The following is a 27,839-nucleotide window of genomic DNA, read 5'->3' on the forward strand; positions in this document are numbered from 1 at the left end:
CAGACACAAGCATCAAACCTGCAAGGGTAACTAAGAGCCAACAAGGGAGAAAACTCACATCAGCAAATCGAGACCTCAGAACAGGCCATAACCCATATCGAATAGAGGGTACAGCAAGGAGGGAAAATGCCCAAAATATGAGGGCGATCCAACGGCTGGTTGTGGAGATTTTGTATTTTCACCAAAATAGAAACTTCAAAAAATCAGAATAAGTAGCTTTGCAAGAACCAACAGTATACTAATCTGATTAGCATCAAACATGGGGTAATGGAAGACTTCAGACCATAAAGATAACCCCCAAAAAAAATTTCAACACATTAACAGGTAGATGGGAAGATATATTTAGTTGATAGGTGCAGCAAAAGAGGCAATAAACAGAGTGATGAGCATCACACCAGCTGATAGTGGATTCAGAGTATACCAGAGGAGGCGTCATAGATCTCAGCCATCCACTGCTTCTATGTGGAGTGATGATGAATTCCGAGGATACCATATTGCTAGAGCAAAGCTGGTTGGCCCACATGCAGTGGCATATGTCCTGCGCATGCTATTTATTAGTTTTAGTTTCAGCTTAATTTTTATTTCAGTTTCAGTTAGTTATTTTCAAAACATGTGTAACTGCTCTGTAACTGAATCTTGTGGGTTCTTTCATTTTTAAAAGCAAAATGGCCATGTAATTTGGTTTGATTGCTGAAATGAAGAACTCATGGAGCCCCTTTTTTTCTCTGTGTGAGTCTCTCTCTACCTCTCATCTTCTTCTCAACTTCTTCTTCCCCTCCACAGTTGCATATTTTCTTCTTTTTGCTGCCCATTGAATGCTACTGATTTAAAGGTAAAAATGCATTTACATTCTTACTTTTGATTCTTTTTGTGTACTGCCTATTGTCTCTGTCATTTCTTCCTTTCCCTCCCCCTCCGACAGACATTGTCGCTACCCCTGCTTCTATCACCACAACACCCCCAGCACCCCCCTCCTCCCCCCCTCCTAGTCCCGTCAGCCCCAGCTCTCAACCATCAAAACCCCCCTACCTCTTCCTGGAGCTCCCTCTTCTCCGGCAAACCTTCTTCAACATCTGATAGACATTCCCTCCACTTCGTCCCTCCTTCCATCCCTGATGATTCCCGTGTTGGCTTCTGCCCCAAAGGTTTACTGGATGACGAAATTTCGAAATGGCAGTGCTGCCTTGTTGGCCACTTCCTTGGCACTCGCCCACCCTTTCATGTCGTAAAATCCTCCCTCCTGAAACAGTGGCGAGCCGCCGGTGCTGTCTTCACCTACCTGCTGTCCAGTGGCATCTTCATCTTTCGATTCTCAGAAGAGTCTGACAAGACTAGAGCTTTATGGGTGGCCCTTGGCAAATCAGCAAGAAGCCAATCTTCCTTAGACAATGGGATCATCGCTCCTCCCTCTGCAGAATCGACCTGAAGACCATCCCCATTTGGGTCACCCTGCCTGGTCTTCCCCTTCACTATTGGTGCCCCTCTGGCCTTAGCATCGTCGGATCGACCATCGAAACCCCTCTCTTCTCCGACGAACGCACCAAGAGAATGGACAGACTCTTGTATGCCAGAATATGCATTGAACTCAATGCTGACGACTCTCCTCCGGATTTCATCAACATCTTGGAAGAAGGTCACTCCTTCTCTCAGAGAATCATCTACGAGTGGCTTCCCCACCACTGCTCTCATTGCAAGCTCTTCGGCCACCCCTCCAAGCAATGCTGCCCTGCTCCTGGTGAATCAAAAGCTGCGTCGAACCCTGCTGATGACTCTACCTTGGTCGAGGTAACTGCTGGTGCCGAGAAGACGTCGCTCGATCAAGCTGTTGGAGTTGCTGAAGCTGAACCGACACTGACCGTCGAAGCTGCTGCTGATGCTTCTGATGCTGCCGTTCTCGTCTCTGCCACTGCTTCTGTTGAACAGCCTGAGGTGGATCCCTCTTCAACCCCTCCCATGGCAACACATCCAGATGCCTCTCTCGCCCCCTCCTGTGGCCGGAGAAAGAGGCGCAATCGACACCGGAATATTTCACATGACCCTACCGAGGTTACGATCGCCGGAGAGACACCCGATGCCTACCCTGCCTGCAGAACTGCAGATGCTGATCACAACAGGTTCGCAGTGCTGCAGTCCCTCGAGCCCGATGCAGATGGCGATGTCACTTTCTCGACTGCTCCTCCTGAGCCTTGGTCGACCCCTAGAGACGATTTGCAGGCTTCCCCTGCAGAGCTTCCTGCTGCTTCCCTTTTGCCTTCGCCCACCAACCTTTCCCCTTTTGACAAACCAAGCCAAGAACCTCTCCTTGCCAGTACCTCCTGTCGTCCCCCTTCAAGCTTTCAACCCAACCTGCCCTCGCGTACTACGAGGTCTCCCCTAGTCAAACACCTTTCCACGTGACCCCCTCCTTTGTCCCATTCTCCTCAAACTCAACTTCACACACTTTACCCACCTTACCCGACCAGACCCGAAACCACTCCCATGCTATACCCACTTTACCAGGCCCGACCTTAAACCCCTCCCATGCTTTATCCACCGGTTCACTTATCACCCTCCTAACCAAATCCTCAATAGGGTCCAACCTTTTAGAACCTTTTACTGATGCCCCCTTTACCTACCCCTCGGTTCACCCTCCCTTGAATCCTGCACCATCATTGTGAAACCTGCAATAAATTTGGACTTTTGGAACCTGTGTGGTTTCAGGTTCTGGTTCATTGCCCAAGCTAGCCTTTATAATGTGGGCTGTCTCGGTTGAAAATTCAGACCAATCTCGTGACCCGCCTATAATGGCATTCCGAACAGCCAACTAACTTAGTCTCTATTGAGTCTGAGGTGTCTAGCGGAGGACAACACATAAGCTTGGCATACTGGATTTATAGCCTGCGAACCTCACTCTATTCTAGGCTGCAATATAATTTTCTCCTTGTGGGACCCACGTACCAGTCCGGGTTAAGTTGTCCGCATACCATTGGGCCGGGTCTTAGGTAAGAATCCATTCCTATATATATATATATATAGCATTAATGCTTTATGGTATAGTAGGGGCAGAATTGTAATTTTCTCTTGTGGGACCCACACCCCCGTGTGCCCCCGAGCTGCCCGTGTACCATCACAGCTGGGTCCTATAATAAGTCTTGAAACCTCCATCCCATAACTTAACTATAAGATATTAGTGAGTTATTTGTCTTTAATTACATTGGAGAATCACATTCTCCAAACTAATTCTATTTGGCTTAACCAAACAAGCCTCAGTAGACTTAACTATATAAGTAACTCTTAGTCTTGGGATTCATTTTACACCAAAACAGAATTCGGTTTCAGCTTACGAGCTCTAAAGAAGAGAAAGGAGGGAGAAGGGCTTGGAGCTTAGAGCTTGGAGCCTAACACTTGGGGCTTTGGAAACTTGGGACTGCCATCATCAATTGAACTCTAATTTCAGGTAGGACATCTAAACCTTAAATCTATTTTCCAAATTCCCTTTCTTCTCTCTTCTATTATGGCTGAATTCTTGATTCATACCAACCCTAGTATAATAAATCCTAATTTGGGTTGTTGATAACCCTAAACCCTAACCTAATTAAACCAATTTACTATTCTAGGACAGAATCCAATCTTAAACCTGATTTCTCAATGTTTCTCTAATTATTCTTGCTGAATTCTTCTTGGGATTAACACCCAATTCAGCCTAGACCTAAGGTATTAGATAACTTGTGTTAAAACCCCAATTTAGACTCGGGTATGGTTTGTTTGGCCACCAAAACCATGCTGTAATACCAAATTCTTAGTTTCTTCTTTGATTTCAGCCATATTCCAAAAAAATTGCAGAATTTCTATTTTGTTTAATTTTAATTAGAAAACCTAGTTTGATCTTACATGCAAATGGGTCAAAACCTCCCCTTTGCTGTACTCTATCAAAGTCCTAAACAAATTTTGGATAAATAACCCCATACATGAAGGATCCATGAGCTTTAGATCTCAGAACAGCAACTGGTTGGCCAACTGGATTCAGACAGCTGAGTCCTACGGTCAACCGGATTCAGCCAGTTCTGAATCCGGTTCTACTCACAGCTTTGGTTTTAGTTCTTGTATGCTTTGGGCCTTTGCCCAGGGTTATGTTAGACCTAACAAATGTTGTATATTGACTATATAGGCAGTAGTAACATCAAGAGGTGTAAATATTTGTGTGTATTGGAGCTTCAATTGACTAGGATCATCCTCCAATACAGGTAAGGGGATTTTGACTTAATTTCAGAGTGTTTGTTGTATTAATTTCTATTTGTTATGGTTATCATGCCATGCATCATATTAATAACACTGATCATGTATTTTTGTTAGCTTTAACTTCTTTGCATTAGATGTGTATGATTTTAGGTTGCATTTTCATATTGCATTTTGCATTTATTACTTGAATCTTGGAATTTATTATGATGATGATGTTGTTGGACAGAATTGTTGTATTATCTATTATGATTCAAATGTCATCATGATAGTATGCATATGGTTAGGATTGGCATGAACCCAGTGCTACGACCTTTACCAACAGGGGTTGAGATGTTGGATAACCCGCGGTAGGTCCAAAGGGTAAATTCCGAAATGCCATTCACTGTCCCATATTAGCGTGTGTACTCCGCTGTGGGAACAAATAGTAGGGTTAGTCATTAGGGGTTTGCTGGGGTCCAATGTGTTCATTCCAGAACTGACAGGTTTCCACTGTAGTACAATGGTTTCGCTCGAGTGACTGACGTCTGGTTATGTGTTTCCGGGACCAAGGCTAGCATTCTATTACAGTAGCACTTATACCTCATGAGACTTAGTACTGTTGTTAGAAGCATTCTTAGTTCTAGGTCATTCATCATGGACTATTTGCACTTGCTTGTGTGTTACCTTTACTGGGCTCAATGGAGCTCACCCCTATAGATATCCTTATTTTTTAGATGACTTGGTCACTTCTGGTGGTGGATTTGCGGCGCTGGAGTATAAAGTGCACGATGCTTCGTGCGCATGTGATGATTGTGCATTCTCTTGATCTTGGCCTGACAGTCCAGGCTATCTCCCCACTCTTTTGTGCTTATAAACACTTTTGTGTAGTTATAGTATAGTTTCTTGTATAGTTTTACTTTGTGGTACTTTTGAGAACTGTATACTTGTATCACAAGCTTTATCCTTTATATAAATGAAATATTACTTAGACTTCTCTTATTACTGATGTTACCTTTATTATTTAAATTATTTCCGCTGTGTCTGATTACTGTATTTGTAAGATATGTTTGTAAATGGACTACTGCACTTGCGATCCTGGGGGATTGGTTGGATGTCAAAGACATCCAGTCACACTTGACTCTTATTAACCGGGCCAGGGTATGACAATCATCCATTATAGTTTGTTTCCCCCCCTTGAGAGAGTACCGCATGCGGGCCCACAGCGTCCCTCTGGGTTCCCGTGTTAGTTCCACCACGAGTTGGCTGCCTCCTCCTCCCTTTTGCTTATGATCCCTTGGACCATTTGGAATGTCCGCGGGCTTAATGCCCCGGCCAAGCAAGCTGAAATCCGTTCCTGTCTCAAATCCTCAAAATCTCTCCTTTGCTGCCTTCTTGAAACAAAGGTTCTGGAGCCCAATTCTTCTCGTATAGCCACCTCCTTAGCTCCCTCCTGGTCCCTTCTTACCAACTACAACCACTCTCCCAACAGCCGCATTTGGATTTTGTGGGACCCCTCCAAATTCCATCTTACGGTCATCTCCTCCTCCCCCCAATTCCTTCACCTTAACATCTCTGACCACTTTGACAATCACCTCTTCTTCTTCACCATGGTCTATGCCTTCAACCGCCACCCGGATAGGCTTCCCTTATGGGACGACATCCGAACCCTTTCTTCTTCCGTTAGTTCCTCCCCTTGGGGCATTGGAGGAGACTTTAATATCGTCAGATACAGTCATGAAAAGCTGGTTGGTTCCCCCATTGACCATCATGCCGTTGCTGCCTTCAACTCTTGTCTCAAGGACTCTGGGCTTAACGACCTCAGATGGTCAGGTACCGACCTTTCTTGGCACAACAAGCGCTTTGGTCTTGACAGAGTTGCCTGCAAGCTTGACAGAGTCCTCGTAAATGATTCCTGGCTCTCCTCCCTTCCTTCCTCCTATGCCTCTTTTGACCTCCCAGGTCTTTCTGACCACTCCCCCATCTCTCTTTTTGTCCTCCCTTTCCTTTCCTTTGGCCCTAAGCCCTTCAAATTTTTTGACATGTGGACCTCCCACCAAGAGTTTCTCCCTGTTGTTCAAGCTGCTTGGGACATTCCTGTCCAATCCTTCTCCTCCCCCCTCCTTGCCTTCTCTCTGAAGCTCAAAAATGTCAAACTGGCCCTCAAGTCCCGGAACTCCTCTACTTTTGGTAACATTTCCTCCCGTGTCTCCTCTTGTTGTGACACCCTCTCCTCCATCCAATCCCGTCTTCTGTCTGACCCCTTCAATTCCTCCCTTGCGGAGGAAGAGGCCATTGTTGCTTCTGAGCTGTCCTCTACGCTCTCCCAAGAAGAAAGCTTCCTTAAACAAAAATCCCGCATCAAGTAGCTCGAGCTTGGTGACTCTAACACCGCCTTCTTTCATCGCTCCCTTAAAGCCCGCTCTAAGTCCAACTCCATCCTCTCTTTTACCTCCTCCGATGGCTCAACTCTCTCCTTTGTGGATGCCATCAAATCTGAAGCCATGGCCTACTTCAATGGTATCTTTTGCCCCCCTCCCTCCATCCATTCCATCCATTCCACCCCTTCCACCTTTCCAGAGGATCTCATCAACAAATTCATCCCTCCTCATCTTCTCAATTCCCGTAGCTCCATCCCCTTGGACTCTGAGATTACCTCTGCTGTCCGCTCCCACAAGGCTAGTAAAGCTCCTGGCCTCTACTTGCTGGGATATCATAGGTGTGGAGCTAACCAAGGCCATTAAGAGCTTCTTCTTCAACCCCCATCAGATCCGAAGCATTAATCACACCTTTCTTTGCCTTATCCCCAAGTCTCCTAGAGCCTCTTCCATGGCCGATTTCAGGCCCATCTCCCTTTGCAATCTCCTCTACAAATTCATTGCTAAAGTTCTTGCTAACCGCCTTCATCTTGTCATTGACTCCCTCGTTAGCTCCAACCAGTCCGCCTTCATCTCTGGGCGAAGCATCTCGGATAATATCATCCTTTGTCAAGAGATTGTCTATGGTTTCGACCGCAAATCCCACTCCCCGTCGGCCCTTCTGAAAATCAACATCCACAAGGCTTTCAACTCTATCCGCTGGGATTTCATTACCAAAGTCCTCCTTAAGATGTCTTTTCCTCCCATCTTTGTTAACTGGATCCACTCCTGCATCTCCTCTCCCCGCTTCTCTGTTCTTTTGAATGGCAGCCCCGCTGGTTACTTCCCGTCCTCCGTTGGTATCCGCCAAGGTTGTCCCCTTTCCCTCTTCCTTTTTTGCCTTTCCTTGGAAGTGCTCTCTCACAGCATCCAATCCAAAACTGACCTTCATCTCATCTCCCCCATCCCCAAGTGTAAGCCTACCAACTTGACCCACCTTGCCTTTGCTGATGATCTCATGATCTTCTCCAAGGCTGACCCTCTCTCCATTAAGTCCATCATATCCTCCCTCCGCCTTTTTCAGGACCTTTTCGGCCTCCGCATCAACCTCCTTAAGTCCCAAATCTTCCTTGCTGGGGTATCAGAAACCACCAAAGAGTCCCTCTCCTCCCTCACTGGCTTTTCCATAGGTACCCTTCCCGTCTGGTACCTTGGCCTTCCCCTTATCCCTACCAGATTCTCAGCCCACCATTGCTCCCCCATTTTAGGCCTTCTCCGTAAGAGGCTGCAGCTTTGGAAAGCCAAACTTCTCTCCTATGCAGGTCGGTTCGAGCTTATCAGATCGGTTCTCCAATCTTGTTACATCTATTGGAGTGGTGTCTTTGGCCTCCCCAACGCTACTATCAAGGCAACAGAGACTATTATGTGTACTTTCCTCTGGAAAGGTATGGACTCAGCCAGATTTCTTCACCCTAAGAGTTGGTCTTCTCTTCGCCTTCCCAAATCTGAAGGAGGGCTTGGGATTCAAAGGATAAAAGATGTCAACATTGTTGGTTTGATCAAGCTTATCTGGAAGCTCCTCACCAACCAAACCAGCATTTGGTCTTCTTGGGTGTATGTTGGGCCTCTTCGTAGAGACTCTATTTGGAGTTTTGGACTGTTAGCCCAGCGGCAGACTCCTCTTGGGTGTGGAGGAGAATTCTTCAGGTGAGGCATATTGCCAGAGAGGCCATTTCCTGCAGGATCGATGATGGCTTGTCTACCTCTCTTTGGCTGGACAAATGGCACCCTTCAGGTGTTCTATCTTCCATTGTCAGCCCCCGCGACATTTACTCCTCCGGATTGGACAGATCAGCCCTAGTTGCCTCCATCATAAGCAGAGGTTCCTGGTCCCCCCCCCCTTTCTCCCCCTCCCCTGGCAGATCTTTGGAGTTCCCTCCCCCCTATTCCCCCTAGCCACCGAGGTAGAGGTGACACAACCTTGTGGCTCCCTTCCCCCTCTGGCAGATTTACTTCCCACTCAGCTTGGGATATGGTTAGACATAGAGGGACCACATGTCCTTGGCACAAAGTTGTTTGGTTTAAAGGGCACATCCCTCTCCACAGCATCACCGCATGGAGTGCCCTAGCGAACTGCCTCCCCACTCAGGCTTTCCTTATCCACCGCCATATGCAGGTCCCCCCCTAGCTGCTGTCTGTGTTGGAATAGCATTGAAGAAGTAGACCATCTGTTCTTCTCTTGCCCCTTTGCTTCAGCTATCTGGACCCGTGTTCTTCGGACTTGCTGGCCTAGCCACCATAGCCCTCTCCCTCTCAGCAGGGAATGGGTTTGAATTGACATGACGTTCGGAGGAAAGTCGATTTGTGATTCAGTAGGCAAGATTGTTTTACGTGCCGCTATCTCCCACATTTAGATGGAGCGCAACCTAAGAAGATGGACGTCCAACTCCCGCTCTTTCGACAAGATTTGGAACGCCATCTTCTTTGATGTTTCATCTAAAGTTGGTTCCCTCCCCCTTTCTGATGTTAAGGATACCCCAAGGAACAGGCTCATTGTTGTCTCCTGGGGTCTCCCTCTCTCCATTTTGCGCCCTAGCTAGCTTTTAGCTGCGGTTTTTGGCCCTTGGGCTTGTTTTTTCCTTCTCCTTTCTTCGTAATTTAAATTTCTTTTCATCCAAAAAAAAAAAACTATTGTTCTGTTATGATGACTTTACATTGATATGCTGCTGTTCTCACATTGAAGTAGGCTGATATTACTACTGTTTTAGTATCACAATTTCTGGAATTTTAAATGTTCATGCATATATATTTGACTAATTGCTGCCTAGGTCTGATCCATATAGCATCTAATTGGTCTATTGCTTAGTTGCGTACATCTAATCCTTAGATTTCTATTGTTCTTGTTCGATTAAGTACTGTTTCTAAACATGTATGTATTCGTGTATGTTGCTGCCAGCCCATGTTAGACAGTCTTAGGTATGGTTTTGTGTCAACCTGAGGATAGCAATGTCACTCTTGTAGGAAAACTTAGTTTCTAGGTTTCCTCCTATATCACAGAGCGGTTTTATAGGACAGTAACCATACTCAAGTCTTCATTCGCATGGAAAATGTAATTTTGTAGTAGCTTTCATCGACATTAGAAACCCTAGTTGTCATGTTGAATAAACTAGCGTTTCAAACAAAGCAAGGGACAGCATAGGTGCTGCGAACCATAGAGAAAGAAGAGGCAAGGAGGACTCTCAAAACAGAGATGAGGATGAAAGTATTGATTGTAGATGCTCTAATACCATATAGCAGTATTAGATCATCAAGCAATCAATAGAAGGAAGAGGGAAGAAGAGAAAAGGAGATCGATGGGGAGAAGTAAACCAGAAACTCATGCTAGGCTTAATGATCCTATTATGAGCAGCATCTTTATTTACAAGGTCAAAAATAATGAAAAGACAAGATTATTCCATGTTAGTATAAGTTAGGACCACTCTACCCTAAAGGCCTCAACCAAAACATAAAGAAACAAACCCCATAATACCCCCTACCCCACAGTACCAACAGTAGGAGAGAAATTACAAGAAACTTTTTATACTGGCCATCTCACAGAGTCTAGGGTTGGGTTATATATATGTTGGGTCTTTGATCCCATGGATTTTCTATGTAATTGGCCACTTTTATGGGCCTAAAATATAGGTAATTAGGTCGCATACAGGATTCCTTAGTTTTATTTTTATGTAATTAGTGGTCATGTGATCACTTAGGTGATCGTGTGACTTGGTTAAGTGGTCATGTGACTATTTAAGTTGGGCCGGATTAGGACTCTATAAGTATAGCCCTGTTTTGAGTCTATTTCCTTCAATATTTCAGTTTCATAGTCAGTTTAGGTTACCTAATAGGTTAAGTTTTTAGCGGGGGGGAAGTACTGAACACAAATTTTGATATTAATGAAAAACTTTTTGCTGCTCTTCTTCTCCATTGTAAATTTTTGTCTAGTGTTTGATTAAGGCTGGTGGGATTGTTGTTTGATCCAATCGACACCTTGCTGTGTGAAGCCCTGGTGGTTCGTTCAAGCTCTTTTTGTTCTTTTGAAGCTCTACTTTCAAGTTGAATTCAAGTTTTGACATTTATTCAAGATCTACAATCAAACAAGCTGCTGCCAAGGAAATTCTGCAACAACATTGAGTTTGAATCATCCCCATCATCTACAATTCTTCTTCTAATCCTCTCACAGCCCAAACCCTAGGTTTCCCCCTTTTGTTTTCAATTTTCCCAATACCTAAATTATGCCCAGACCAAACCAGCCAGCCAAATCACACCAAACTTTGATCGAATTCTCCTCTCATACTAGGGAAAGCTCGATCCAAGTTGCTCCCTCTTCTGACCACCATAAACCCTAAAAATCCATCTTTTCCTCTTTTCAAAAACCCAAAGCCCTAACCTGAACCTTGCTGCAAATTCTAATTAAAAGGCCTAGACTTATTAAAACTTAACTAGACCTTCAATGGAAGACTCTCCTACATCAACTTAGCATAACCCTACCATGAAACCCTAGGTCCCATAAAACCCTAACCCTAATTTAACCAAAAACACCTATTTTTACCTATTCGAATTACCCAGTTCATAGCAGATCCTGGTTGTCTGGCTTCTAGTTGGTGTCCTACCAATCTAGAACTACATTAGGGAGGGATATGTCAATTACTTTTTTTAAGTACTTTGATAACAGTAGTCCAATACTGAGCCTTAACAGGCATGTCCATTAGTTAAAAGATTAACTGTGCACATTATATTAGCATCAGCAATTTTTACTCTAGTTCTGACAGTTCTTTGTTGATCAAATTCTAGATGGAGTACATGGATACACCCCCATTGAAGTTCATTCTGTAAGCACACAATATTTATGGGGAGAGAACAAAAAAAAAGTGGTTGGTTAGAAGCTCCTGAAGAGACCAATATAAAACCAAATGTTACACCAGGGAACAGTAAAATCTTAAGAAACTGTGGTAAAACTGTAGCACATCCCAGAACACCCAGGCAATTGCCCTTGGAAAAAATTAGTGCATACCTTTTGCTGCATTAACTTGGCTGAGAAGATATTCTCTTTCTTGTGGGTCAAGCAATATTTGTTGGGCTTTGGCCAATGCTATTCACAAGGCAGTAATTCTTTGTCAATGAACACTCATATTATTGTATAAAAAAGATTCTCCATCAATTTTATATATTCTCAACATATAACACAGGTTAGTACCGACTTTTCTAAAACCAACAACATTTTCATGCATCGGACTTCAAAAGCCACAACCCAATTAGAATTTAGAACAAAAAATGAACAGAGTACAAGGTAACAACAGTGTGGCACATACAAGCAGTAAAGGCAAAGACTATTATAATTTCTCAAAGCAGTACATGGTCATGTTCAACAGAGGCACTGAGATGGACCAACACAAAGGAATGTTTCGATCCAAATTAAGGATCTAAAAGAGTTAAGGGCAGGCCTAAAATGACCCTAGGAGAAGTAGTGAGGAAAGACTAGCATAGTTTGGCCCTTGCCTCAAGTATGGCCTCATATAGAGCTGTTTGGAGGGCATCGATCTATGCAGCTGCCCCCCCCCCCCCCCCGCCCCTTTTTTAGGTGAGTTTTGCCAAGTTTTTGTTGATGTTGTTATACCCCTTGCGTTTTACTAGTATTGTTATTAATTTGACTTAGCTAGGATTCATGTAGCCGACCTCATTTAGTTGGGATAAAACTGAGTTGTTGTTGAAACAACAGTGGGAATACAAACAGAAACTAAAATGTAAATAGATCTGCATCAGTGTAATATGTTTTTATAAATTTGATATTGTCGGCCATTCGGTTTTTACTGTTGGAAGTTAGGACGTTTCAAAATGCTACCCCCCCCCCCCCCAAAAAACAAAAAAAACAAAAAAAATTAAAAAAGAGGGAAAAGAACGCAGCCTGGTCACATCCAGCCTGCGCCCAGACAAAGACCCCCTGAAATGACCGCCCAGCCACCCTACAAAATGAAATATCCCCCCTGGTCAATGCCCCTGCGCGTCCCTTCATTGGCCCCGGCGCTGGTGCAGGGGCCATGCGACCGGGCAGCGTACTTTTTCCAAAAAGAAAAAAAAAAAAAAAATGACAAACACACATTTAAAAAAGAAAACTACTCCTTTGCCAATACCTTGACATTTGAAGTAGGTATGATATCCTGGTCATAAAATACAAGTAAATAAACCTAAGCATGCATATGGAGTGGTCACCATTATCCACATAGAGTTATGAGCCAATATCAAATTATCAATACATAAAATAGGTTACATAATCACGATATTCCAAATGCCTTTATCGTATATGTAAGGCTGATACCCAGACATTTCTAACAGTAACTATACCATGCCAACAAGTGTGGACACTGATTGCCTATGTCTATCCAGTAGATTACAGAAGTTTGAGAGAAAGACACAGAGAGACTCTTGAAGAACTAAGTTGCAGTGCAAAAGGTTGCTGGACCACATGCTCTTTGCCTCAGGTGGAATCAAGTGTTGGGATACAAATTTCAACGCAAATTTCACAGGCCATTTTAGTTAAGCACTAGGAATTTGAGGGATGTTAAATCCCATTACCACAAGCCATAGTTGCCAAGGCGCCGCCTAGACGACCAGGTGATTTTCCAGGCGCCTAGGTGGCTGCCGCCTTATTGTAGGGCGCCTTGAACTGGTTTAATTGGTGTCGTACCAGGTTCGGGCACTTATTTATGTCAAATAACATTTAAGTAAATGTTCATTTACTTAAGATATTATTCATAAATAAGCAAATACCCCCTATTTGAATCCAATAAAAATAGTTAAAAAATCAAATTCCAGTCCAAGAACAAAAGCTGGATTTTTGGCGATAGGTGAATTTTCAACTTTCTAATGTTGGGGTTTTCTCTAATCTAAAAATTCCATAAATCTTAATATGGAAAAACATTGTTAAAAACCAAATGTGCGGTAACATATTCATTTGATTTGATATCTAAAAAAATATTTTAATTCAAAGCAATTTTGACAACATTCGTGCACACCAAATAAGGCTTGACTAAAACATAACTGTTAGTTATATTGGACCAGAAACCGTGGGGGTATTCTGGACTTTTTTCCTTTATTATTGTTAGTTTCTTATGTAGTTTAATCCCGCATTGCTTAAGTAATTATTTTTACTATTTCATTATAGTTGTAAATACAATGTGGTTGGGATGAACTAATCATCCAAGCATTAACCTAATTCAAATCTGTTTCTACATGGTATCAGAGCAGATTTCGAACTAAGGACACCAATTTTTCTCGGTTTTTGTTCTTCTTCTCTCTCTCTCTCGATCTTCTTCTCTTCTAGTTCTCTCCTTCTTCTCCCTTGTTCTTCATTCCCATATAGGGCAGCACTGATGAGGTAATCATGCGATCCAGTTGCTGCCCCCATTACCTCATTTATGACTTATAATTCTGTTCGATAGACTCCAATCAACACTGCTGCGATATTGGTTCTTCAGTTCCTTCTTGGAGATTGCTTCTACATCAGATACAAGGGCCCCACTCCTCTCTTTGAAGACCAGAAGCTGCCGCAGAATTGTTGTTTTATTGGTTCAGAAATTATTCCTCAAGATTGAAGACTTCCTTGAGATCGATTCCTCCATTATCAGGGTTTTTTTCAAAACCCTGACATCTATCGATCTTAGGGTTATTGCTGTCCACTGTTGCTGATTTTTTGCAGGTGTTTTCTTCACTCATAAGGGCTCCTTCGACAGCTATATCAGCTTCTACAGATCTGTTTTTTGGTGTGTGAAGACCTTGAGATCGATCTCATCATTACAGGGTTTTTTAAACCCTAATTCTATCGATATTGGGCTGCTGCACCAGTTTTTTTTGGATCTGGTTTTTCTGCAGATGTGTTTCTCTTATTAAGGACTTCTCTACCTCAGTTTTTCAGCCACTTTGATATTATTTATGGCAGCCTAGGCTCATCCATCGATTCCATCAAACCCTAAAAACCATAATCGATCAAGGTTCCTTTTTGGCTGCTGGTTCTATTTGATTGGGACTTTACTTGAAGTTGTTTGGCCTTCTTTGCTGCCGGTATGGGTGACTCTACCAACTCTACTGCTACTTCTGTTCATGATGGCAATCACAAGACAGATTATCACAGCTTTCCACCTAACCCCATCAAACTGGATGGCTCAAATTACCTTATGTGGTCCAGATCAGCCTCCTTTGCCATTGCTGGCCGTGGCCTCACTGACCATATTGATGGCACTATTGTTAAGCCTAGTGATAAAGGCCCTGATCAGACTAAGTGGCTGGCCAATAATGGTGTTCTCATGTCCTACCTCATAGGCTCTATGCCTTCAGCTTTACAGCATAATTTTCTTCTTCTGGATACTGCCGACCAGATTTGGGCTGCTTGCAAGGAGACCTACGGACAGCTTGGCAATGATGCCCAGGTTTATGAAAGTCGAAAGAAGGTCCTTCACACTACTCAGGGAGACCTTTCTGTTTCGGACTACTATGCTTCTCTCCGCAGCCTATGGCAACAGTTGGATCATTACTCTGATTTTCACCCCTCTACAGTTGCTGATATTGCCTCTTATAAGAAACATGTGGACAAGATCAGAGTCTATGATTTTTAGCTGGTTTGAATATGGAGTATGATCCCATTCGTGTTCAAGTGTTGGGCCATACACCTTTTCCCACACTTGAACAATCTTATGCATTGGTTTCTTCTGAGGAGAACCGTAGGGCTGCCATGTTACATCCTCCTATTACTGACAGATCTGCTCTCAAGGCTGCTGCCCCCATCACTCCTACACCTATTGGCACTGCTTCTCATGGTGATTCTACCACAGAGACTGTAGTTTGTGAGCACTGTCACAAACCATATCACACTAAGGAGAGGTGCTGGAAACATCATGGGAAACCAGCTGACTTTGAAGCAAAACGGGCTGCCAAGACCAAGACCAAGACAAAGCCCAAGGCCCATCAGACTAAGACTGTTACTACAAACCCTACTACTGACCCTGGTCTATCCCAGGATGAGCTACAGGCATTTCGACGTATGCTGAGGTCTTCCGCTGCTGCTGCCTCTACTACATCAGCTACTGCCAAGTCTTCCGCTCATTCAGGTTCACACTTTGCCCGGTCAGGTATTCCTTTTGGCGGTCATTGTGCTTCTGTAGCCTCCCATCCTTGGATCATAGATTCTGGGGCTACAGATCATATGACCGGTTCCTCTAGTTTGTTTCATCGATACTCTCCTACTTCTGGGAAGGACAAGGTCAAGGTAGCTGATGGTTCTCTTTCATCCATCTCTGGAAAGGGAATCATCAACTGCACTTCCTCCCTTCCATTAACTTCTGTTTTGCACATTCCTAATTTTACTACTAACCTTCTTTCCATTAGTAGTATTACTCTTGATCTTAACTGCAAAGTTACTTTCTTTCCTTCTCATTGTGTGTTTCAGGATCTGGCCTCTGGGAAGACGATTGGATTGGGTAAAGTGCACAGTGGGTTGTACCTGCTTGATGATGGTCGCTTCTCTCCACCACCATTACCTTCTCCACTACACCAGAACTCCATGGTCTCTTCTGAACTCTACCAGTGGCACTCTAGGTTAGGTCACCCCCCTTTAGGAATTTTAGCACATTTCTTTCCTAGTTTGGTCACCCTACATACTAAGGATGACTTTTTTTGTGAGGCGTGTGTTCTGGCCAAACAAACACGTTCAAATTATCCTATTTCAAATAAAAGAAGTTCTTCTTGTTTTTAGTTAGTGCATTCTGATGTTTGGGGCCCTAATCGTAAACCCTCTATTTCTGGCCATCGGTGGTTTGTATCTTTCATTCATTGTCATTCTAGGAACACATGGGTCTATCTCTTGCACACCAAAAATAAAGTTTTTTCATGCCTTCAACACTTTCATAAAATGGTCCAAACTCAGTTCCAGGCTGCTCTCAAAATATTGAGAAGTGATAATGGAACAGAGTATAAAGAATCGCAATTGCAAAAATATTTGGCTAACCATGAAATCATTCATCAGACTAGTTGTGTTGATACCCCTTCCCAGAATGGTGTGGCAGAAAGGAAAAACCGCCACTTGTTAGAAATGGCCAGAGCATTAATGTTTGCGAGGAATGTCTCGTCTCAATATTGGGGGGATGCGGTTATCACGACAGCCTATCTCATCAACAAGCTGCCATCTCGGGTACTTCACTCCCGTAGCCCCGCTAATGTTTTAATTGGTAATTCCTCCTTTATTGTGCCTCCCAAGGTGTTTGGTTGTGTGTGTTATACTCGAGATACTAAATCTCCCAGCAAACTTGAACCTCGAGGACTCCGTTGTATTTTCTTGGGTTATTCTCCAACCCAGAAAGGCTATAAATGTTACCATCACCCTTCCCGCCATACCATGGTTAGCATGGATGTTGTTTTCCATGAGTCCCTTTCTTATTATTCTTCGCCACCTCTTCAGGGGGAGAATGCTGGGGAAGATGTGGCTTTCGAGATTCCTCTACTTGAGGAGCCTCTGGCTGCCCAGCCCTCTTTACCACCCACGGCTGCTGTCCAGCCCCTTTTGGATGCTTCCCATCTACCCTTGGATGCTGCCCATCCTACTTTGGAGACCTCCCAACAACCTCTGACTGTTCCTCCCTCACCTAATGGGAATCCTTTACAAGGGGAGACCATAGAAAATAGTGTTGTTAATATTCCTACTCAGGGGGAGCAGACTCCGGTCCAGAGAACTATTGGTGAATTTCAGAAGAGAATTGACAACTCCAACATGATCACCTACACAAGGGGAAGGTCCACAAGAGGGCAGTTGCATCCCACTATAACACTAGTACCCATCCAATTGCCGGCTCCAGACACAGATCCTACATCTCCTGGTAATCCATCTCCTTCCGACCTACCTATTGTACTTCGCAAAGGTACTAGGACTTGCACTTTACATCCCATATCTCATTTTGTTTCGTATAACTCTCTTTCTCCCTCTTTTCATGCATTTCTATCTTCTCTTTCCTCTGTTTCGGTTCCTAGAAATTGGTAGGAAGCATCTACAGATGGAAAGTGAAAGACAACAATGTTGGAAGAAATGAGAGCACTACACAAAAATAATACGTGGGATCTTGTGGCTCTTCCTCCAGGGAAAAATCCAGTGGGCTGTAGATGGGTCTTCGTAGTTAAACAGAAGGCTGATGGTTCGGTGGACAGGTACAAGGCACGTTTGGTTGTAAAGGGATTCACTCAGACTTATAGAGTTCACTATCAGGAGACCTTTGCACCAGTGGCAAAGCTCAACACTGTCAGGGTGTTATTATCTTGTCCTGCAAATCTTGGGTGGGATCTTCAGCAGTTAGATGTCAAAAATGCCTTTCTCCATGGGGAGCTTGAGGAGGAGGTATATATGGACATTCCACCTGGTTTCTCTGATGACAGGACTAAGGGCAAGGTTTGTAAATTGAAGCGTGCCCTTCATGGCTTGAAGTAGTCACCCAGGGCCTGGTTTGGCAGATTTCATAAGGCTATGATTTCAGCAGGTTACAAGCAGAGCAATGCTAATCACGCTTTGTTTATCAGACGACTTGGTGACAAGGTTACTCTTCTCGTAGTCTATGTGGATGATATTGTGATCACTGGTAATAATGATGCTGCAATCAGGGATTTGAAAATTCTTCTTGGCCGTGAGTTTGAAGTCAAAGATCTTGATCCCCTAAAATATTTTCTAGGGATAGAAGTTGCTCGATCTTAAAGGGCATCTTTCTTTCTCAAAGAAAATATGTCCTTGATCTATTGACTGAGACAGGGCTACTTGGCTGTCATCCTTCAGATACTCATATGGAAGCTACTACAAAACTTAGGGAGAAAGAGGGTGAGCCGGTTGACAAGGGTGCCTATCAGTGGTTAGTAGGCAAACTAATCTACCTTTCCCACACACGCCCTGACATTGCAGTTGCTGTGAGTTTGGTGAGTCAGTTCATGCATGATCCATATTCCTCTCATATGGATGCGGTCCGTCGTATTTTGAGGTACTTGAAGTCTGCTCCAGGAAAGGGAATTCTTCTATCTACCAATGGTCACTTGAAGGTTGAAGCCTATATCGATGCCGATTGGGATGGTTCTCCTGACAGGAAATCTATCTCTGGCTACTGTTCCTTTGAGGGTGGAAACCTTGTCACATGGCAGAGCAAAAAGCAGAATGTTGTGGCAAGGTCTAGTGCTGAAGCCGAATTCCGTGCAATGGCACAAGGAATTTGTGAACTTCTGTAGCTTAGAGGGTTATTGCAGGATATTGGTGTTGCTGTCCATCTTCCAATGAGCGGCCATTAGTATTGCTCATAACCCTGTCCAGCATGATCGCACGAAACATGTGGAGGTTGACCGACATTTCATCAAGGAGAAGCTTGAAGCTGGCCTCATTTGTGTTCCCTTTGTGAAGTCTTATGAACAGCTACCTGATGTGTTCACTAAGGGATTGAGTAGCAAGCTGTTTCATCCTATCTTAGTCAAGTTGGGCATGCATGATATATATGCTCCAACTTGAGGGGGAGTGTTAGTTATATTGGGCCAGAATACCGTGGGGGTATTCTGGACTTTTTTCCTTTATTATTTGTAAGTTTCTTATGTGGTTTAATCCCACATTGCTTATGTAATTATTTTTTATATTTCATTATAGTTATAAATACAATGTGTTTGGGATGAACTAATCATCCAAGCATTAACCTAAATTCAAATCTGTTTCTACAATAACTCCTTCAATATAAATCAAATTTAAGCAATCTTGGATTTGTTGGAAAGCTGGTTTTATACTCTACCTAATACAAAAACTCTCATGTAAAAATAAAATCATTATCAATCAAATTTCTTAGAGAACAAGAACATTTCTCTGAATCGAGACCAGGTTAATTGCTTATTGATAAGATAATAATTTCCAAGAACAGTATAAACCAAATGTGAGACTAGGTATACCTGAAAATAACCAATTCCAAGAACAAGTAAACCAAATGTATGTTTTGATTGTTTCAAAATTCCAATAGCTTGCTTCTTCAATTCTGCTGTCTTCTATTTCTCTGTTGATTTTTTATGACTTGATTTCGCTTAATATTGATTTTTTATGATTTTTTTTTTGGTAAATAATTATATTACCGAGCCCCAAGGGGGGGCAGGAGAGAAAGAACTCAAGAACCATTGTACAAGAGGGGAAAAAGGAGGGGAAGGAGAGAAAGAAAGAAAGAAGGAAGAGAAAGGGGGGGCAATCCTCCAGCCTACGCAGAGGAGGAGGACCGCAAAAGGCCAATGTCAAGACCCCAACTAGTCAAAATGTGCCTGTTTCTAGGGCTATCCGAGAAGGGCCTCTGTCGGATGCAGCTGAGCTTGGAGGACACATCAAAGGAGATGGCTTTCCAAATTGCATCAAAAGATCTAGAGTTGGAAGTCCATCTCCTGAGATTCCTTTCCTTCCAGATGTGATGGACAGCAGCGCCGAAGACCAGCTTGCCAATAGTGTCACAAGTGGAGTTCCCAGAGAAGGTTTGGAGAAGCCAAAGCCATTCGCGGTCAAAACTTCTGATCCTTCTGCTACGCGGCCAAATGGAGGCTAAGGATTTTTTCCAAATGAAGGAGGTAAAGGGGCATGCAAAGAAGAGGTGAGGGATATCTTCATGGCCAGTCCAACAAAGGTTGCAAGAGGGGGAAGCTGGGATGGTGCGGTGAATAAGGAAGGCTTGCGTAGGTAGGCAAAGTCGAAGGGCTCTCCAAACAGTAAGGTTGTGACGGGGAATGTGGCCCTTGAACCAAACAAGGGTGTGCCAGGGTACCAAGGGACTAGGGTCTCTGGAGAAGTTACCGGTGGGGGAGGGAAGCCAGGTGATCTTATCAGTGAGGGGGGTGAGGTTTGGCATCAACGGGGGAAGGGTTGGCCAGATTTGGGAGAGAATAAGAGGGTCGAGGGAGGGGTGGGGGGTCCAAGAGCCGGAGGAGATGAGGGAGGAGACCGGGGCAGCCTTGGGGAGGCCAGAGGAGTAAATAGCTCTTGGACCAAGAAGATTGTAGAGCATGCCTAAAAGATGCCAAGGGTCAAGCCAGAGAGAGGTGGAATTGCCATCAGCAATGGAGGAGGAGATACCACGGAGAGCCAGAGGCCGGAGGGAGAGGATCTTGCGCCAAATCCAGGAGGAGTCAGCACGAGTGGGGACAGTCCAGATGGAGTCAGATCTAAGGAGATGGGAATGGACCCAAGAAACCTATATAGAATCCTGGTTGGTAGCGATTCTCCAAAGAAGCTTAAGGATGCCCGCCGTGTTAGAGTCACGGATGCGGCGGATGCCAAGGCCACCTTCAGATTTGGGGAGACAGATAGATTTCCAGTTAACTGGGTGAAGAAATCTGGAAGATTCGCTACCCTTCCAAAGGAAAGCACAGAAGAAGCGTTCAATGTCCTTGATGGTAGACTTAGGAATGCAGAAGATGCCAGTCCAATAGATGTAGGTAGCTTGAAGGGCCGAACGGATACATTCAAGTCTACCAGCATAAGAGAGGAGCTTGCCTTTCCAAAGCTGGAGATGCTTGCGGATGTTGTCAAGCATGGGGGTGCAATGATGGCTCGAAAGCCTAGCAGGGATGAAGTGAAGGCCAAGATAGATGACAGGAAGGGAGCCGATGGAGAAGCCAGTTAAGAGCCGGAGGGATTCCATCGAAGAGTCCGAGATGCCCGAGAGGAAGATTTTGGATTTAAGGAGATTGACACGAAGGCCAGAGGGACTCAAAGAGATGGAGCAAATCCATGATTTCGGAGATGAGGAGTGGGATGCCTTGGAGAAGATCATGAGATCGTCAGCAAAGGCCAGATGGGAGAGGTTGGAGTGCTTGCATTTAGGGAAAGGGGAGATGAGGTGGAGGTCAGTTTTTGTTTGAAGGCTTCAGGAGAGGACTTCTAGGGCAAGGGAGAAGAGGAAAGTGGAGAGGGGGCACCCTTAGCGAATCCCGACTTTGCAGCGAAAAAACCCAGCGGAGGAACCATTAACCAAGACAGAGGAGGGGGAGGAAATACAGGCGTAAATCCAGCGAATGAAGACAGGGGGGAAGCCCATAAGAGAGAGCGCATCACAGATTAAATCCTAACAAATGGAGTCAAAAGCTTTGTGGAGATCGATTTTTAAGAGAGCCGACGATCTCAGAGCAGAGGATGATGTTGTCCGCAATGCTCCGGCCGGCGATAAAAGTCGACTGGTTGGGGCTAACAAGGGAGGGGATCACCGCTTTAATTCGATTGGGAAGAATCTTGGCAATGAATTTGTAAATGAGATTGCAGAGGGAGATGGGCTGAAAGTCAGGCAGAGAAGTAGCCCCGTCCTTTTTAGGGATGAGGCAAATGAAGGTTTGGTTGATCTGACTCAGCTGACTAGGCTTGAAGAAGAAGCTGCGGATGGCTTTGAAGATCTCACCTTTGAAGGAGTCCCAGCGGCTGAGGAAGAATCCCATGCTGAAGCCATCAGGGCCAGGAGCCTTGTTGGATTTGTGGGAGAGGATAGCCTGGAAAATTTCATCATCCGAGGGGATGGCAGTAAGGGAGTTGAAGAGGGAGGGCGGAATAAATTTATCAATGAGAGCTGGGGGAATGGGGGAAGGGGGAGATAGGGCGGGGTTGAAGAGGTTGGCGAAGAAAGAGGAGGCAACTTCTTTGATTTCAGAGGGAGAGGAGAGCGAGGCCCCACCAGAGTCAAGGAGGATGGTGATGGAGTTCGAATTCTGCTTGGCCTTAAGGGAGCGGTGGAAATAGGCAAAGTTCGAATCACCAAGCTCAAGCCATTTGGAGCGAGACTTCTGGCGGAGAAAGCTTTCCTCAGCAAGGCAGAGAGAGGAGAGCTCTTCAGTGAGGCGCTTCTCATCAGCGGCAAAGGCCGGGTTGAGAGGGTCAGACTGGAGCTTGAATTGGACCCGAGAAAGATCAGAACGATAGGAGGAGAGCCTGGAGGGAATGTTACCGAAGGTGGAGAGGTTCCATCTGCGGAGGGAAGATTTGGTATTCCTGTGCTCGCGAGCAAGGGCAACCAGAGGGAGAGAGGGAGAGGGCAGATTTGAAGACTTGATGTGACTTAATGTTGATTTTTGATGACTTGATGTGGCTTAATGTTGATTTTTGATGATATAAGGTACATGATGTAGCATACTAAATAATGTTAGAAAAGAGGGAAAATAAAAATAATACTTGGGTGCCTTGGTCGCCTAGGCAACGCTTAGGCGGATGCCTTGTCGCCTAAGCACTTAGACACCCCTCCACCGCCTTGGGTCGCCTTGACACCTATGCCACTAGCAGTACCTCTCATGAACTGGCAACCTTGACTGGCCCACACTGAGCAGTACCCATGGTTTCAACATGGCAATACTGAGCTTTCCTTCCAAGTGAACGAACCTTCCAGTGCCCATCGATCGATGGAACCCCATCCTATTGGGCTAGCAGGTCCATTCTCATTGGCCAGGGGAATGCACCGGAACGAAATACTTTAGATCTTGGACCAAGCAAAGGTCTATTGAGCTATGTTACACAAGAGCCAGACCCAAATGATCCCTAAAACTTAGGGTATGGGAATATGGGCCCACTCCCCAGTCCCCAGAGATGATACAGGTTCCCAGCTAAAATGTGCCAAGTAGTAGGGTAATGGGTTCCTTGTATGATGTTTGAAATATTTTAAATTGTTATGATATTAAAGACAAAAAAATATATTTTTAGTCAGGATATAGATGCAAAGCCAAAAACATAGTGGTAAGATAAACATAAAAAAGTGGCTGTGGTTAAATATAACGTTTTTAAAGCCATAAGGATATACATGTACTTTAAGAATTAAGCAAGCCTTAAATGGAACCTAATAGAACTTGATTAACCCTAAAGGCTTGAGTGAAAATTTAACAGTGTTAAGTTTAGAATACTTATATAAGGTACATGATTCAGCGTTTAGGAATTATCCACTAGCTGACACCAGATTACAGTGGGAATGGCTCCACCAACCGTCACTTGATTAGGGAGAATGCATCAACAGCAGGTAGGCTTCCAACCCACCATCTGGTAGGGCAGCTCTACCAGCCAAGTAGCCAACATTAAATGACGAAGAGGACAGCCCCACCTTTTTTTCCTTTGTTTTCTACAGCTGCAACAAGGGCTGCTGTGCATTTTCTTTTTCTTTAAAATTAAAAAAATCCATATATCCGTCAATCTTAGGAGGATCGAAAACAGATCCTACATCAGGTAATCTGATGAGTTCTAACATAATCCATGCAAAGAGTTCAAGGATCTCCACACATTAAAAAGAGATTGGTCATCCAAGCATAGGGTCACTCATCGATTCTGTATTTTTTTGTACTTTTTTTGGCCTTATTACCCTTTCTTGAAACCCTGATGCATGCCTACAGCTGGCACAAGTTTGAGGCCATTGAGGAGCTCATTCCAGAACCCTTTAAAAGCTATAAAGAAAGCCTTCTGATAAAATAGATTGTGTTGAGTTATGTAACACGTAAGGATGTTTTTGGTTTTTCCCCCCTATAGCCGACTCATTCATTAGAATCGGTTATGAGGGGGGTTTAATTGTAGTCCTGTTCTTAGGAATTTTATTATAAGTAGAAGGGCTTGGTAACCAAATTGATCATCCAAGCATTACAGCCATTAACATTCTGTTAACATGGTATCAGAGCTAGATCTGATCTAGGTTACAGAATTTTCCATCGCCACTCCTCTTCTCTCTCTTCTCGATCTCCATCTCCCTTCTTCTCTTCTCTTCTTGGTTCTCTCCTATCTTAAAGGGCAGCACTAATGAGGTGATCTATTGATTTAGCTGCTGCCCTATATACCACCTTGATCAAGGAATGAAATAATCTTTTTTTGGATCGATAGTTGCTGCTCCCTTCTGCGATTATAGAGTCTTCACCTTTGAAGATCGAGTTCTGCTCCTTTGTTGAGAATCGAATCTTTACCTTATTGAAGATCCAGACCTGCACCTCTTGAGCAACAGCTATCATCATCATCAACAACCATTGAAGTTTTTTTATCCCTGTGATTTCAACCTTTCAGGATGATAAAATCGACTTTGCTGATTTGGGGTCAATTATTTTCGGATATTGCTGATTTTTTTAGGAAAGTTTGGCCTACATCAGAGGAGTACTCGACCCAACTTTCAGCCCCTTCTGCCAAGTATTTTTGGAGATTTTGAAATTCCCCATCTTATGATCGATTTTCCCAAAATTTTGATCTAATTTTTTTGGGGTCTTCTTGCTTGTTCAATCTGGTGATTTGATTGTCCTAATGTCTGACAATTCTACTGCTTCCTCTGGGACTGATGGGCAGCTGCGGAATGAGTACCTTCCCTTTGCTGCTTCGATCAAACTTGATGGTACAAACTACCTTATGTGGTCCAGGTCTACATACTTGACCATTGCTAGTCGAGGGCTTACGGGACACATCACTGGAACTACGGAGAAGCCATCTACAGCAGGTCCTCTTCAGGATCGATGGATTTCCAATGACTCTCTAGTCATGTCTTTTTTACTTAATTCCATTGAACCAGGTCTCGCCAGTGGATACTTGTTGTTGGATACTGCTACTCAGATATGGATTGTTGCAAAGGAGACTGGAGACCTACGGTCAGGTGGGCAATGATGCTCAGATGTATGAACTCCGGAAGAAAAATCATGAAACCACCCAAAAAGAACTGTCCATCTCCCAGTATTATGCTGCCCTTCGTAGCTTATGGCAACACCTGGATCACTACTCTGACTACCAGCCCACTAATGCAACAGACATTACTGCCTATCGCAAGCATGTGGACAAGATCAAAGTATATGATTTCTTGGCTGGTTTAAAAGTCGAATTCAATCAGATTCATGTTCAAGTTCTTAGCAGAGACCACCTTTTCCCACTTTGGAGCAGTCTTATGCCTTAGTTCATATTGAAGAAAATAGACGGGCTGCCATGCTTCATACTCCTACTATTGATTGATCTGCCCTACAAACTGGTTCAGGTTCTACTCCCATATCTGATGGGTCTTCTCACACTGGCGATACCTCTAAAGAGGTTATTAAATGTGAGCACTGCCATAAGCCATATCACACCAAAGCCACCTGCTGGTTTTGAAGCCAAACATGGTCATGGAAAGTCCAAGCCCAAAACTAATCACAATGAAGCTGTTGCAACTCCTTATACAGACATTGGTCTCACTTTGGATGAACATCAAGCTTTCTGTCACATGTTAAAGGCATCTTCAGCTGCACCTGCTGCCCCTTCTGTTTCTCAACTTTGCTTCAGGTATTCCAGTCAGTAGTCATTGTGCATCGGCAATCTCCAGTCCCTGGATTATAGACTCCGGTGCTACTAACCACATGACTGGTTCCTCCCAACTCTTCCACCAGTATTCTCCCTTTTCCGGGAAAGACACTGTTCGAGTAGTTGATGGTTCCCTTTCTTCTATTTTTGGAAAGGGTTCTATTCATTGCTCTCCTAGCCTTACATTATCCTCTATCTTGCATGTTCCTTCTTTCTCTACTAATCTTCTTTTCAATTAGTAGTCTTACAAAGGATTTGAATTGCAAAATAACATTTTTTTCCCTTTCACTATGTCATACAGGATCTGGTGAAAGGGACGACGATTGAGGGTGGTAAGGTACATGGTAGTCTCTACTTGCTTGACACGGGTTCGACTTCTCTCACAACAGTTTCTTCTCCAGCTCATCAGTTACATTCAGCTTCTTCTCCTGACCTCTATCAATGGCACTGCCGACTAGGACATCCTCCTCTTCGGATTTTAACTTCATTATTTCCTCAATAAAAATTTGTAACAAGGATGAGTTATTATGTGAGGCTTGTGTTTTAGCCAAACACGTTCTAGTTATTCCCCTTTGAATAAAAGAAATGTTTCCCCTTTTACTTTAGTTCATACTGATGTGTGGGGTCCTGCTCGTCAGACATCCGTTTCTGGTCATAGATGATTAGTTCTTTTTATTGACTGCCATACCTGCACTACATGGGCATACATGATGTAGCACAAGAGTGAAGTTTTTCACTGTTTTCAGCTCTTCCACCGTATGGTTCAAACCCAGTTCAATGCGACTCTGAAAATTCTGCGCAGTGATAATGGCAGAGAATACATGGAAGGTCAGTTCCAAACATATTTAGCTGACAATGGGATACTTCATCAAACCAGCTGGGTAGACACTCTTGCCCAGAATGGTGTGGCTGAACGCAAAAGTCGTCACCTCATGGAAGTTGCTCAAGCCCTTATGTTTGTCCGAATTGTTCCTTCTCAATACTGGAGTGATGTTGTTCCTACTACTGCCTACTTGAAAAACCGCATGCCTACTCATGTTCTTACTGATCGTGCACCTACACACATTCTCCATGGGTCATTGGGTCCTCCTCCTTTGTTGTTCTCGTGAAGATCTTTGGTTGTATTTGCTATGCTCGTAACCATCACCCTCATGGCAAGCTTGATCCTCGTGGTGTTCGTTGTTTTTTTTTAGGTTACTCAGCTACTCAAAAAGGATACAAGTGCTATCATCCTCCTACCTGGCGCACCTTGGTCACTATGGACATTGTCTTCCATGAATCCCTGACCTATTATTCCCAGCCACCACTTCAGGGAGAGATTGATTTCATGGGTGTTGAAGATGTGTCTGCTATAATACATGTTCCTATGACACTATCTATGCAAGATCTTCCTTCTGCAAGGAAAGGTGTTCAGTAGAGCTTGACCCAGCTTCTCCTCCGGTTCCTATTCAGGTTGAGCAATCTATTCGAAGGCCTATGAGTCAGATTCCTACTGATAAGTCTATACCCGAACTCCTAAGCAAAAAGAGCAAGTTGAGACTACCACCACTACAGCATCTCTGCTCCTCCAGTCGCCATCCTTCGATCCAGAGCCTACTACTCCATCTGGTAAGGATCCTTCTCTTGAGTTACTATTGTTGTTCGTAAAGGCACTGGGACATGTACCCAACATTGCATATCCAATGTTGTTTCCTACGATTCCCTTTCTTCTTCCTATCGTGCTTTTGTGTCTTCTCTTTCCTCTGTTTCTATTCCACAGAAGTGGCAAGAGGTTTTTGCAGATACAAAGTGGAAAGCAGCTATGATGGAAGAAATGAAATCCTTAAAAAAAAATAAGACATGGGAGCTAGTGGTTCTTCCTCCAGGCAAGAGACCGGTTGGCTGTAAATGGGTGTTTGTAGTCAAGCAAAAGATAGATGGTCAGTGGATAGATACAAGGCAACTTGTAGCTAAGGGTTTACTCAAAC

At 44.0% G+C, this 27,839-nt stretch overlaps 1 protein-coding gene across 3 annotated transcripts in view; it reads right to left on the reverse strand.

The window, feature by feature from the left end:
* The window catches only part of LOC122661362 (J domain-containing protein spf31-like), an 84,694-nt gene that overhangs the window by 26,361 nt on the left and 30,494 nt on the right, over positions 1-27,839 (reverse strand). For all 3 annotated transcript variants that reach the window (XR_006332871.1, XR_006332873.1, XM_043856739.1), the window contains exon 4: positions 11,605-11,682. Coding sequence is in view for 1 of the 3 variants with exons in the window: in XM_043856739.1 (XP_043712674.1) it covers positions 11,605-11,682 (78 nt within the window). In the remaining 2 variants the exon portion in view is untranslated. The remainder of the gene's footprint in view (positions 1-11,604; positions 11,683-27,839) is intronic.

This window comes from Telopea speciosissima, chromosome 1 (assembly GCF_018873765.1).
Source record: "Telopea speciosissima isolate NSW1024214 ecotype Mountain lineage chromosome 1, Tspe_v1, whole genome shotgun sequence".
NCBI classification, from domain to species: Eukaryota; Viridiplantae; Streptophyta; class Magnoliopsida; order Proteales; family Proteaceae; genus Telopea; species Telopea speciosissima.